The 15,632-nt window shown below is 40.1% G+C and overlaps 1 protein-coding gene across 3 annotated transcripts in view; it reads right to left on the minus strand.

Annotated features, from left to right (window-relative positions):
- The window catches only part of LOC124800817 (serine/threonine-protein kinase 10), a 154,649-nt gene that overhangs the window by 31,846 nt on the left and 107,171 nt on the right, over positions 1–15,632 (minus strand). For all 3 annotated transcript variants that reach the window (XM_047263026.1, XM_047263025.1, XM_047263027.1), the window contains 5 exons: positions 14,135–14,310; positions 13,947–14,043; positions 9,954–10,109; positions 9,499–9,642; positions 6,561–6,680 (listed from right to left, as the gene is read on the minus strand). In XM_047263026.1, coding sequence (XP_047118982.1) covers positions 6,561–6,680; positions 9,499–9,642; positions 9,954–10,109; positions 13,947–14,043; positions 14,135–14,310 — 693 coding nt within the window. The remainder of the gene's footprint in view (positions 1–6,560; positions 6,681–9,498; positions 9,643–9,953; positions 10,110–13,946; positions 14,044–14,134; positions 14,311–15,632) is intronic.

The following is a 15,632-nucleotide window of genomic DNA, read 5'->3' on the forward strand; positions in this document are numbered from 1 at the left end:
ACTTATTAGTAAAAATAATTACATTGAAATGTGTAAACATTATTTAGTCATTTGCAAGAAAAACAACATAATAAAAATGTAGATCATTGATTTACAAGTCACACAACGAGTCCCCACACCTCTCATTCCTCGCAATGTCCCTTGCAATTTGTATCTAACATTGCATTTTATGGTATTCTTCCCCTATTCTGTGTTAATCCCTACTAGAACTAAAAACATATTTGCTTATTTGACCTTCATTGAACCTTGCCATGACTTTAAATAATGTATCATTTTACACATAAAATTTGCAACTTTTTTTCAAATTTTAAATGAAATATTGGGATTCCTATTTTTAAAAAATCATACTGATCTCCAAATCAGCATGAGAGTCACGTTCAAGGTCATGGTCGTTTGTAGCATTGGGGACCCACTTTGCCTCATTCAACTCTTAGATAAAACATTTTGCTGTATCTCACCTCTATCCTGAATTATTCCCCATTACGGATTAAAACGGTCCACTTAATTTGGCTTGAAATTTGGATGTTGACCAAACCAGATAATAACTTTCACATTTTTTACTGCGGAATCAATATTTTAAAAATTATGCATATTGGTGGGTGCTCACTCACGAACTGTTCTTCAATGACTGACACACACACACACACACACACACACACACACACACATACACACACACACACACACACGCACGCCTGTTCCTCACAAACCAAAGATGATTGATGTCACAAGTTCTTGATAGTGAAATTAATAATTAATGAAAATCTGGCCCTCTGCTTTTTGACAAGGGAGAGAGCAGGATTCCTTGCAGTATTTAAACAAAAACCGCCATCACTATTTATAAGGATACTTGCTAATTTAATTTCAACAGTGTCCTTAATAACACTATCACAATAACTACTAGTGCATGCCAGAATCTCCGTATTGTTACATTCCATAGGATGACCGGTATTGAGACAATGTTGTGCAATGGTGGATTTGCTTGGCTGTTGTAAGTACGTGTTCTGCTTATGCTCAGTACACCAGTCTTCCACAGTCCTGACAGTCTGACATGCCACAAATGCAAGGAATACGATTGACGCCAGCCTTAAGCAAACCAAGATCATCCATTACAGAACCTAAAAGGACCCTATGGTGATTGAGAAACACACTTCACACCATATTTTTGCAAAATATGACCAACCCTGTTCAAAATGCTTCCTGCATTTGGCAAAAAGGCCAGAGAATTTGGTGCCACCTCGGTATTATTGTCACTCACCCGCTGCACAGTTGGTTGTTAGTACAACATGCACCTGATCTGTCTTTCACTGTAACCATTCTGACAAAAGGTGACTTCAAGATGGGCTGGCTCAGCTGATGAACTACAGGGTCCGAGATGACGCGTGCCCTGTGAATAAAGGTACAAAGTACCTTTTCTCTTTGAGTCAGATGATGACAACTATCAGCCTGCATGTACAAGTCACTGGGAGTAGGGTTCCTATAAACGGCATGTCCTTATGTACCATCTGCATCACCTTCCTCCTGACCATCACAACAAGGAAGGGAATACAGACATCCTTTTCCACCTCCATTGTGAAAGAAATATTCATGTGGATTGAATTTAGGTGCTCTAAAGAGTCTTTCAAATTCTTGCAAAAATAAACAAAAACCACCATGCAGGTTTCAATGCAGCTTTTTAACTCCAAGGTGCTTCCTCAAAATCTCCCATAAACAAATTGGCAATCATAGGTGACAACAGGCTTCCCATCACAACTCCATCTGTCTGCTCAGAGTGCTGGTCGTTGTTTATTCAATGACCAGTACTATGAGCAGACAAATGGAATTGCGACGGGATGCTCACTGTCAACTACTATTATCTATTTATGAACAATTTTGAGGAATGTGCCTCGGAGTCTGTGGCTTTGAAGCCTGTGTATCTTTCAGATGTTTAGATGATATGTTTTTTGTTTGGCCTCAAAGCAGTGAGAATTTGAAAGACTTTTAGAACACTTGAATTCAATCCACCCAAATAGATATTTGACAATGGAAGTGAAAAAGGATGGCTGTATTACCTTCCTTGATGTGTTGGTCAGGAGGAAGGTGGATGGTACACTGGAGTATGCTGTTTGTATGAACCTTGTACCTGAAACCTACTCCCAGTGACTTATACCTGCAGGCTGTTAGTTGTCACCATCTGGCTCAACATGAAGATGTACTTCATACGCTGGTTCACATGGTCCATGTCTTCTCTGACCCTGGGAGTTTGTCAGCTGAGTTATCTTGAAGTCACCTTTTGTCAGAAGGGTTATAGTGACAGAGATATCAGATGTCAGATGTGCGTTGTGCTATCGACCAAATGCGCACAGGTTGAGTGCAGACAATACCACACAGGTTGAGCGCAGACAATATCAAGGTGGCACCGAAGTCTATGAACTTTTGGCCTTACGCAGGGGAGCATTTTGGACAGGATTGGTTGTATTTTGCGGAAATATGATGTGAAGTGTGTTTTTCAATCACTGTCTAACATTAGAGTTCTTTTAGGTTCTGCAAAGGATAATCTTGGCCTGTGTAAGGCAAGTACCTACCGTATTCCTTGCTCTTCTGGTACATTATACATTTTTCAGACTATCAGGACTGTGGAGAGGACTGGTGTACTGGGCGTAAGTGGTACACACATTTGCAACAGCCAAGCAAATTCACCATCGCAAAACATTGTCTTGGCATGGGTCATCCTATGGAATATAACAACACGAAGATTATGGCAAGCACTTCCAGTTATTGGGATATTATTTGCAAGGAACATCTTTAAATTAAAACTTATACACAGAGATCGCCCCCCCCCCCCCCCCCCCCCCCCCCCCAAGAACCATGGACCTTGCCGTTGGTGGGGAGGCTTGCGTGCCTCAGCGATACAGATAGCCGTACCGCAGGTGCAACCACAACGGAGGAGTATCTGTTGAGAGGTCAGACAAGCGTGTGGTTCCTGAAGAGGGGCAGCAGCCTTTTCAGTAGTTGCAGGGGCAACAGTCTGGATGATTGACTGATCTGGCCTTGCAACACTAACCAAAACAGCCTTGCTGTGCTGGTACTGTGAACGGCTGAAAGCATGGGGAAACTGCAGCCGTAATTTTTCCCGAGGGCATGCAGCTTTACTGTATGGATAAATGATGATGGCGTCCTCTTGGGTAAAATAGTCCCCCATTCGGATCTCCGGGCGGGGACTACTCAAGAGGATGTCGTTATCAGGAGAAAGAAAACTGGCGTTCTACGGATTGGAGCGTAGAATGTCAGATCCCTTAATCGGGCAGGTAGGTTAGAAAATTGAAAAAGGGAAATGGATAGGTTAAAATTAAATATAGTGGGAATTAGTGAAGTTCGGTGGCAGCAGGAACAAGACTTCTGATCAGGTGAATACAGGGTTATAAATATAAAATCAAATAGGGGTAATGCAGGAGTCGGTTTAATAATGAATAAAAAAAAATAGGAGTGCGGGTAAACTACTTCAAACAGCATAGTGAACGCATTATTGTGGTCAAGATAGACACGAAGCCCACGCCTACTACAGTAGTACAAGTTTATATGCCAACTAGCTCTGCAGATGACGAAGTAATTGAAGAAATGTATGATGAAATAAAAGAAATTATTCAGATAGTGAAGGGAGACGAAAATTTAATAGTCATGGGTGACTGGAATTCGGTAGTAGGAAAAGGGAGAGAAGGAAACGTAGTAGGTGAATATGGATTGGGACTAAGAAATGAAAGAGGAAGCCGCCTTGTAGAATTTTGCACAGAGCACAACTTAATCATAGCTAACACTTGGTTCAAGAATCATAAAAGAAGGTTGTATGCATGGAAGAACCCTGGAGATACTGACAGGTTTCAGATAGATTACATAATGGTAAGACAGAGATTTAGGAACCAGGTTTTAAATTGTAAGACATTTCCAGGGGCAGATGTGGACTCGGACCACAATCTATTGGTTATGATCGGTAGTGCAGAGTTTCAGGGAGAGCATAAGGGAACAATTGACAGGAATGGGGGAAAGAAAAACAGTAGAAGAAGAATGGGTAGCTTTGAGAGATGAAGTAGTGAAGGCAGCAGAGGACCTAGTAGGTAAAAAGACGGGGGCTAGTAGAAATCCTTGCATAACAGAAGAAATACTGAATTTAATTGATGAAAGGAGAAAATATAAAAATGCAGTAAATGAAGCAGGCAAAAAGGAATACAAACATCTCAAAAACAAGATCGACAGGAAGTGCAAAATGGCTAAGCAGGGATGGCTAAAGGACAAATGTATGGATGTAGAGGGTTATCTCAGTAGGGGTAAGATAGATACTGCATACAGGAAAATTAAAGAGACCTTTGGAGAACAGAGAACCACTTGTATGAATATCAAGAGCTCAGATGGAAACCCAGTTCTAAGCAAAGAAGGGAAAGCAGAAAAGTGGAGGGAGTATATAGAGGGCCTATAAAAGGGTGATGTACTTGAGGACAATATTATGGAAATGGAAGAGGATGTAGATGAAGATGAAATGGGAGATACGATACTGCGTGAAGAGTTTGACAGAGCACTGAAAGACCTGAGTCGAAACAAGGCCCCTGGAGTAGACAACATTCCATCGGAACTATTGACGGCCTTGAGACAGCCAGTCCTGACAAAACTCTACCATCTGGTGAGCAAGATGTATGAGACAGGCGAAATACCCTCAGACTTCAAGAAGAATATAATAATTCCGATCCCAAAGAAAGCAGGTGCTGACGGATGTGAAAATTATCGAACAATCAGTTTAATAAGTCACGGATGCAAAATACTAACGCGTATTCTCTACAGATGAATTGAAAAACTGGTAGAAGCTGACCTCGGGGAAGATCAGTTTGGATTCCGTTGAAATGTTGGAACATGTAAGGCAATACTGACCCTACGACTTATCTTAGAAGCTAGGTTAAGGAAAGGCAAACCTAAGTTTCTAGCAGTTGTAGACTTAGAGAAAGCTTTTGACAATGTTGACTGGAATACTCTCTTTCAAATTCTGAAGGTGGCAGGGGTAAAATACAGAGAGCGAAAGGCTATTTACAATTTGTACAGAAACCAGATGGCAGTTATAAGAGTCGAGGGGCATGAAAGGGAAGCAGTGGTTGGGAAAGGAGTGAGACAGGGTTGTAGCCTACCCCCGATGTTATTCAATCTGTATATTGAGCAAGCAGTGAAGGAAACAAAAGAAAAATTCGGAGTAGGTATTAAAATCCATGGAGAAGAAATAAAAACTTTGAGGTTCGCCGATGACATTGTAATTCTTTCAGAGACAGCATAGGACTTGGAAGAGCAGTTGAACGCAATGGACAGTGTCATGAAAGGAGGGTATAAGATGAACATCAACAAAAGCAAAACGAGGATAATGGAATGTAGTCGAATTAAGTCGGGTGATGCTGAGGGAATTAGATTAGGAAATGAGACACTTAAAGTAGTAAAGGAGTTTTGCTATTTGGGGAGCAAAATAACTGATGATGGTTGAAGTAGAGAGGATATCAAATGTAGACTGGCAATGGCAAGGAAAGCGTTTCTGAAGAAGAGAAATTTGTTAACATCGAGTACTGATTTAAGTGTCAGGAAGTTGTTTCTGAAAGTATTTGTATGGAGCGTTGCCATGTATGGAAGCGAAACATGTACGATAACTAGTTTGGACAAGAAGAGAATAGAAGCTTTTGAAATGTGGTGCTACAGAAGAATGCTGAAGATTAGATGGGTAGATCATATAACTAATGAGGAGGTACTGAATAGGATTGGGGAGAAGAGAAGTTTGTGGCACAACTGAATTAGAAGAAGGGATCGGTTGGTAGGACATGTTCTGAGGCATCAAGGGATTACCAATTTAGTATTGGAGGGCAGCATGGAGGGTAAAAATCGTAGAGGGAGACCAAGAGATGAATACACTAAACAGATTCAGAAGGATGTAGGTTGCAGTAGGTACTGGGAGATGAAGAACCTCGCACAGGATAGAGTAGCATGGAGAGCTGCATCAAATCAGTCTCAGGATTGAAGACCACAACAACAACACAGAGATAGTAGTTTCTGTTTAAATTCTGCATGGAATACTGTTCTATTCCTTGTCAAAAAAACAGAGGGCCAGAGTTTATGCCACATCACCTGCTGATTATTAATTTCACTGTGACGTCGGTTATCTTTAGTTTGTGATGGCGCTAGTGTTTATAATAGTGTGTGTGTGTGTGTGTGTGTGTGTGTGTGAGAGAGAGAGAGAGAGAGAGAGAGAGAGAGAGAGAGAGAGAGAGAGAGAGATCTATAAACTCCCTTGCACAGCACCTACTTGCAGCCAATGGCCCTTGAAAATGGCAGGGCGTCCTCCTGTCGAAATATTGACAGTTATCGACAATGTCACCTGACTGCATTCCAGTATATTATTTGAATACTGCATATGCCACGAGAAACTTGGATATCACATAACTACACTTAACTATTTAGTCAATATATATGGGGATAGAAAAGATTGTGAACGCTGTACCACATTGTTTGCAGGATGTAAGTATTTACTTTTACGCACAGCATTCAACTAAAACTATAATTACCTGTTGCTTCTGCTGCAGGAACTGTCTTTCCATTAATGCTATCTTTTCCCTATGGGTTTCACTCAGTCTTCTCAATGACGACTCATGATTTTCATTCAGTTTTTCAAGGAACAATTTCTCCTGTGGCACAGAAATTGCTTGCATAAACAAACCTGATATAAAATCTAGATAAAAATATACATAATTGTAATGAATTAGATTAGATTAATACTAGTTCCATGGATCATGAATACGATATTTCGTAATGATGTGGAAAGAGTCAAATTTTCCAATACATGACATAATTAAGTTAATTTAACAACATAATTAAGTTAATATAAAAACTTTTTTAAAATTTTTTTTATAATTTTTTTGTTTGTTTGTTTTTTTCCCTTTTTTTCTTAATTTATATCTAAAAATTCCTCTATGGAGTAGAAGGAGTTGTCATTCAGAAATTCTTTTAATTTCTTCTTAAATACTTGTTGGTTATCTGTCAGACTTTTGATACTATTTGGTAAGTGACCAAAGACTTTAGTGACAGTATAATTCACCCCTTTCGGTGCCAAAGTTAGATTTAATCTTGAATAGTGAAGATCATCGTTTCTCCTAGTATTGTAATTATGCACACTGCTATTACTTTTGAATTGGGTTTGGTTGTTAATAACAAATTTCATAAGAGAGTATATTACTGAGAAGCTACTGTGAATATCCCTAGATCCTTAAATGAATGTCTGCAGGATGATCTTGGGTGGACTCCAGCTATTATTCTGATTACACGCTTTTGTGCAATAAATACTTTATTCCTCAGTGATGAATTACCCCAAAATATGATGCCATATGCAAGCAATGAGTGAAAATAGGTGTAGTAAGCTAATTTACTAAGATGTTTATCACCAAAATTTGCAATGACCCTTATTGCATAAGTAGCTGAACTCAAACGTTTCAGCAGATCATCAATGTGTTTCTTCCAATTTAATCTCTCATCAATAGAGACACCTAAAAATTTTGAATATTCTACCTTTGCTATATGCTTCTGATTAAGGTCTATATTTATTAATGGCGTCATACCATTTACTGTACGGAACTGTATGTACTGTGTCTTATCAAAATTCAGTGAGAGTCCGTTTACAAGGAACCACTTAGTAATTTTCTGAAAGACATTATTGACAATTTCATCTGTTAATTCTTGTTTGTCAGGTGTGATTACTATACTTGTATCATCAGCAAAGAGAACTAACTTTGCCTCTTCATGAATATAGAATGGTAAGTCATTAATATATATTAATGAACAACAAAGGACGTAAGACCGACCCTTGTGGAACCCCATTCTTGATGGTTCCCCAGTTTGAGGAATGTGCTGATCTTTGCATATTATGAGAATTGCTTATTTCCACTTTCTGCACTCTTCCAGTTAGGTACGAATTAAACCACTTGTGCACTGTCCCACTCATGCCACAATACTTGAGCTTGTCTAGCAGAATTTCATGATTTACACAATCAAAAGCCTTTGACAGATCACAAAAAATCCCAATGGGTGGTGTTCAGTTATTCAGATCATTCAAAATTTGATTGGTGAAAGCATATATGGCATTTTCTGTTGAAAAACCTTTCTGGAAACCAAACTGACATTTTGTTAGTACTTCATTTTTACAGATATGTGAAGCTACTCTTGAATACATCACTTTCTCAAAAATTTTGGATAAGACTATGAATGAAAGACTGTATTAATCATTTTGAGGACAACACAATAAGTGTATAAAAGTGGGCATTACAATAAACTGTTTGAAATTTTATTGCTCTTTGTAGCAGAGAACTTGATATATAGAGGTAAATTACCCACACTACATATGTGTATTATTATCAGATAACGTCTGGTGAAAAATCAGTAACTAGACATTTAAATACAGGGTGATTCAAAAAGAATACCACAACTTTAAAAATGTGTATTTAATGAAAGAAACATAATATAACCTTCTGTTATATATCATTACAAAGAGTATTTAAAAAGGTTTTTTTTCACTCAAAAACAAGTTCAGAGATGTTCAATATGGCCCCCTCCAGACACACGAGCAATATCAACCCGAGACTCCAACTCGTTCCACACTCTCTGTAGCATATCAGGCGTAACAGTTTGGATAGCTGCTGTTATTTCTCGTTTCAAATCATCAATGGTGGCTGGGAGAGGTGGCCGAAACACCATATCCTTAACATACCCCCATAAGAAAAAATCGCAGGGGGTAAGATCAGGGCTTCTTGGAGGCCAGTGATGAAGTGCTCTGTCACGGGCTGCCTGGCGGCCGATCCATCGCCTCGGGTAGTTGACGTTCAATTCAGACGATAAGGTTTCATAACTAACCTTTTTCGTAGGACTCTCCATACAGTTGATTGTGGAATTTGCAGCTCTCTGCTAGCTCTGCGAGTCGATTTTCCTGGGCTGCGAACAAATGCTTGCTGGATGCGTGCTACATTTTCATCACTCGTTCTCGGCCGTCCAGAACTTTTCCCTTTGCACAAACACCCATTCTCTGTAAACTGTTTATACCAACGTTTAATACACCACCTATTAGGAGGTTTAACATCATACTTCGTTCAAAATGCACGCTGAACAACTGTCGTCGATTCACTTCTGCCGTACTCAATAACACAAAAAGCTTTCTGTTGAGCGGTCGCCATCTTAGCATCAACTGACGCTGACGCCTAGTCAACAGCGCCTCAAGCGAACAAATGTACAACTAAATGAAACTTTATAGCTCCCTTAATTCGCCGACAGATAGTGCTTAGCTCTGCCTTTTATCGTTGCAGAGTTTTAAATTCCTAAAGTTGTGGTATTCTTTTTGAATCACCCTGTACTTTAAAGTATTCAAAAGTATAGTGATGACAGATAAATATGTTATGAGGGAATGTGAGAAAGGATTAACAGTAAAAAAAGGTAGTATACTAAATGCAATGTATTGCTAACCTTTTCTTCCTGTTCTGCTTCAAGGCGTTCTTTTTTAACACGGAATGCATTCTTACGTTGTTCCTTAGGCATCAAGTCTACTTCTTGTTTCAACAGTCTCAGCTCTTGTTTCAGTCCCTCTCTAAACTGTTTCAGATCCCTCTCCTGAAAGCAACATTTTTAAATAATCATATTCCTCCATTTCACATACTGACTAAAAGAAAAAGAATAATGTGGAAAGAGACAAAAAGGAATAGTATGTAAAGTAACTCATGAAAAGTTCCAGGTTTTTCTTCTAACAATAAACAAAAGCTTGCAAATTAAGTTTTGTATGATCATTCTAAAGACAGATAGAAGAAGATAAACACTTTGGCAATAATACACATACTTCTATTAGGTCCTCTTGTTAGTATCTTACAACAACTTTCCCTCGAAGTGGTAGAAGAATATGAGTAATTAATATTACAGCTATTAACCTGCTCAGCACGAATCTTCTTTGAAGCAATTCGAAGATCTGCCTCCTGCTGTGCTTCTGCTCTTTCTACTTGCTGTTTCTGTGCTCTCACCAATGCTTCATAGTCAGCTTCATAGTTCCGAACAAGTGTCAGCCGTTCTTGTTCAAAGCGTTTATCCTGTAACGGAATGTATAAGTCACAGAGTGATTCTACAGCCACTGCTGTCAAATCTGTCACCTCTTCCTATCAACAGTATGTACAGCTACAATTATTTTAGAGGTTTCCCATCTTCACAACTTTTATATGTGAAGCATTTTTCAGGTCTTGTGTTCAAAAGGTGCCAGTTACTTATTAAACAAATATGAATATACAGTTCTCATCTCTGCCATTGGAACACACTGTGTAAATCTTGCAATATTTTATTAAAGCAACTGCCTGACATGCTGCTAGTGTCTAGGAACTGACATCAATCACCTTAAGATACTTGGCAGCTGCCTCAATGAAATATCATGGTGCACACACAATCTCACCTGACCTCAAACCTGACATACATATATCCTAAATAACTCCCAGAAAAGCCAGAAGTATCACATAAAGTAAACCCTACTGAGCATAGATTGTGGCAGTTTTGTTTTGGATGTAGAACACTGCCGTCTAATAAAAAGGGAGGTTGGATTCTTCTGATGGAGGAGTATCAGAAGACATGAGAGCATTATGAGGAATCAACAGAGTTTTAAGTGTGGGCTCTTTCCCTTCTTCAGCCACTTGGGCCTGTATTACACTGTCAAAGATATTTGATAAGTCTTTTATGAAAGCTACCACCACACTCCAGCTTTCATAAAAGATATCATACAACCAATGCAGCACACTGTCAGAGACTTTAATGACATCTTTCATTAAACATCTTTGACAAAGCTATTTCACACTGTAATATGGGCCCTGAGCTGCTCACTGAAATCATAATTTCTATAGCTGCTTGTCACAGGGAAGTCTTAATGTTTAAAGTATGTTTCATGTAAAATGTAAGTACATAGTCTTCCCAGTACTCAATCGTTTCAGTTTCTCCATTACTCCTTAATCTCTGATGGTCATCTTACAGCTGGAATATGTTGGTAGCTCATCTTTACCCATATAATGAGATCACATGAATGAGCCAGTGCTGATTTTTGTTTCTTTGGTTGATTATCTGGAGCAGATGTCAGACAGCTCGACTACTACATTTATGTCGTAGAGATGTACTAATCTCTCAGGTTGTCTTTTGGATCAATGATGCAGAAGGTATCATGAAAGTTGTAAGTAATGGGATTTGAAAATAAATCTTCATATCAATTCAAACAACAGATAACTGTCAACAAAAATGGGGCACAAAGGACATGAACATGACATAGAAACATCAGTTTCCAGAATTAAGTTTCTGTGCTTCCAAAAGATTTAATCTCACTGTCTGCTTCATTGCACCACTGCACTATTAGAGTCGGTACTATCTGACTGCAGCACTGTGTTATTCACTGCCCCAGGTTTTACTTTTCTGTTGGATCTAAAAATCAAACCAGCTACTTACCTAACGGTTACAATAAAAAACATGTGGCAGTTATAATCAAACATCTAGTGGTAAAGCGCATGTCTGGAAACTGACAGGTAATGGGATCGAATCCTGGTTGGACCACAGAATATTTCAGTCTGCCTTTAAACACATCTTCACCTTTCAATTATGTGAAGATTCACCAAGAAAAAATGTGGTTCGGATTCCAAATTAAACTGTCGGTGTCCTTTCCCAAATATGATTACCAGGGCCATGCAGGTTGCCGAAGTGATGTCCATTTGAACTGCTTGCACCAGGCTACTGAGCCACACAGAATAATAATAATAATAATAATTTAATATCTTTCATTTGTCAATGATTTTGTATGCAATTCTGTCACTAGGAAATAAGAAACATAATATGAGGAGAAGAAAGGGGGGGGGGGGAGGGATGGAGAGGGGGGAGGAGAACAACAACCAGCTGTAATTCTGCAAAAGACTTCTGGTAATTGAAGCATGAGACAAAATTCTGGACGTTTCCATATTTACTGTAACTTTCAAATTATTCTGCATGTGGGAAGGCACACCAAGTCTAGAGTTTTCTGACTTCAGCATACTGACAACAAATGCATCGCATAATGGGTATATTGTACTACAGAAAACCTAACATAAATACGAATGCCCAGTTATGACAACATTCACAGAGTTCAAATTTCCTTAGAGACCAGACTGAGAAGAAACCAATTATTGTGAGGTTGACAGGAGAAAATGATCATCAACAATTATCTTAACAACAACAGGCAGATGCCTCTCACCAATTAACATTCTACACTCCTGGAAATGGAAAAAAGAACACATTGACACCGGTGTGTCAGACCCACCATACTTGCTCCGGACACTGCGAGAGGGCTGTACAAGCAATGATCACACGCACGGCACAGCGGACACACCAGGAACCGCGGTGTTGGCCGTCGAATGGCGCTAGCTGCGCAGCATTTGTGCACCCCCGCCGTCAGTGTCAGCCAGTTTGCCGTGGCATACGGATCTCCATCGCAGTCTTTAACACTGGTAGCATGCCGCGACAGCGTGGACGTGAACCGTATGTGCAGTTGACGGACTTTGAGCGAGGGCGTATAGTGGGCATGCGGGAGGCCGGGTGGACGTACCGCCGAATTGCTCAACACGTGGGGCGTGAGGTCTCCACAGTACATCGATGTTGTCGCCAGTGGTCGGCGGAAGGTGCACGTGCCCGTCGACCTGGGACCGGACCACAGCGACGCACGGATGCACGCCAAGACCGTAGGATCCTACGCAGTGCCGTAGGGGACCGCACCACCACTTCCCAGCAAATTAAGGACACTGTTGCTCCTGGGGTATCGGCGAGGACCATTCGCAACCGTCTCCATGAAGCTGGGCTACGGTCCCGCACACCGTTAGGCCGTCTTCCGCTCACGCCCCAACATCATGCAGCCCGCCTCCAGTGGTGTCGCGACAGGCGTGAATGGAGGGACGAATGGAGACGTGTCGTCTTCAGCGATGAGAGTCGCTTCTGCCTTGGTGCCAATGATGGTCGTATGCGTGTTTGGCGCCGTGCAGGTGAGCGCCACAATCAGGACTGCATACGACCGAGGCACACAGGGCCAACATCCGGCATCATGGTGTGGGGAGCGATCTCCTACACTGGCCGTACACCAATGGTGATCGTCGAGGGGACACTGAATAGTGCACGGTACATCCAAACCGTCATCGAACCCATCGTTCTACCATTCCTAGACCGGCAAGGGAACTTGCTGTTCCAACAGGACAATGCACGTCCGCATGTATCCCGTGCCACCCAACGTGCTCTAGAAGGTGTAAGTCAACTACCCTGGCCAGCGAGATCTCCGGATCTGTCCCCCATTGAGCATGTTTGGGACTGGATGAAGCGTCGTCTCACGCGGTCTGCACGTCCAGCACGAACGCTGGTCCAACTGAGGCGCCAGGTGGAAATGGCATGGCAAGCCGTTCCACAGGACTACATCCAGCATCTCTACGATCGTCTCCATGGGAGAATAGCAGCCTGCATTGCTGCAAAAGGTGGATATACACTGTACTAGTGCCGACATTGTGCATGCTCTGTTGCCTGTGTCTATGTGCCTGTGGTTCTGTCAGTGTGATCATGTGATGTATCTGACCCCAGGAATGTGTCAATAAAGTTTCCCCTTCCTGGGACAATGAATTCACGGTGTTCTTATTTCAATTTCCAGGAGTGTATATTCTCTTCCTTGCAAAAGATGAGTCCTCTCAACTTGACTGCAAGCAGTGGGCCCCTCCTTTCAAACCTATTCCTTTTTTGACCATAATAGTTTCAAAAGCTAGTTATTGTACTGGTACTAGTAGGAATTTCGTCTCTTGAAGGTAAGTACTGGTCAGCCATTCCTTATGATTTAAAAAAATTCTGAACTGAATTTTCCTTCTGATACATCAAATAGTAAGACAAAGTCAAATACCAACCTGCTGTTCCCTAGCAAATTGTGCCTTGAAGGATAGATCTTGAAACTGTTTCTGCTCCTGTTTTTGCAACATCTTCAGTTCACGCAATTCTTGCTTCCTTTAGAGAAACAAAACAATAATATTAATACACAAACATTACACAGATTCATGTTAGTGTACTACTATCATGCCACTAATAGAAAACAAACCTGAAAATGTGATCGTCATAAACCCTTCCATTTTCTTCATCACCATATATAACTTTACTAGTTGTTGTTGTCACAACAACTCCATCAATCTCAAATTTGCGTGTTCTTTTTCTAGTTTTCTTTCGCAAATTCATTATTTGGATATCTTCTTTTGTTCGATTTGCCCGGTTCATTTCCTGGAATAATATTTACAACGTAATTGAATGCTCTGTATCAAAACACTTGAGCAAACAGTACTAATGTTTGTTTTACAGGCAAAATCAAAATTTAAAATCTAATGTCTCTGAGATACTGTAGTATTGCTCACCTGTTAACTACGAAAATGGTGAAGGGAGTTAAAAACAACCAGGACAACACATCTCATCTTCAGTTCTTTAAAAAACTAAATGTATCTATTTAAAGATAAAAGCAAAAGTAAAGATAATAAAGGTTGAAATGTATCAGTATAGGAAAGGGATGAAAGAGGAGGGGGGCAGGGAGAGGGGGAGGAAAGAGGGGGAGGAGAGAGGGGGGAGAGAGGGGGAGAGAGAGAGAGAGAGAGAGAGGGGGGGGGGGAGGGCTTCTGCAGTTCCTCCTCCTCACAATTATGCAATTTTTTCCCCACACGAACAAAAGATTTCTAATATCATACAACGTCACTGATAAATACAATGTTGTTAGAGGAAGTCAAAAGGATGATGATAAATTTCACTTCAGCACTCTATATTAGAAATTACAGTATCATCCTTTCCATACTACATAATGATGGCAAACAATGTGAAATAAGTTACGCTGTCAAGATATAGAAGGAACACTAAATTGAAATGAACTTGGGTGGAGAAAAAGTTTGTAAAGAAATCATCACAGCTTAACTGAAGTTTCAATATACACATTTGTCATTTTAGGCAGCATGAAGTCATAAATGCACAGAAAAGACTTATTTCTGATCTCGATATTGCCACTCAGATTAAGAATTTCAGATTAGGGAAGTTCTCACAACACAATGCATGAAAGTTTACTTTTGTCTTATTACAATTCACCTATTTCTTGGAGCTAACTAGGGTTTTTGTATATACGTTCATCACTCGTGTTTTAATTCCAGCAATTAAAATAGCAAGAAATGGATTTTTTTTATTCTGACCACAGCAGAAGAAAGCCATGCACAGCACAGCTTCTCAGTGTGTAGAACCTGTGTTACTTCTTTAATGGTGACAGCAGGTGTAATAGTGATGTTTTAAAAAGTTTGTCTGGAGCAATATGAAAGTTACTGCCTGTTACCAAATTCCACACATTTATTTTCAAACAACCTTTCACTGGATGCATTAACAGAGGTAACAAAGTCAGTGTAGTTAATCTGTTGTCACTTATTCTATATGATGACCAAAGATTATCAACCAGCTTTTGAACATTGCTACAGAAACCACCTAAAAGAGATTGATCTGCATTGTCACATTCACTGGACTTTCTGAAAATATAGCAAAAGCACCATTAAAGGCTAGAAATCTAGAATTAATCATTT

This window comes from Schistocerca piceifrons, chromosome 1 (assembly GCF_021461385.2).
Source record: "Schistocerca piceifrons isolate TAMUIC-IGC-003096 chromosome 1, iqSchPice1.1, whole genome shotgun sequence".
Lineage (NCBI taxonomy): Eukaryota > Metazoa > Arthropoda > Insecta > Orthoptera > Acrididae > Schistocerca > Schistocerca piceifrons.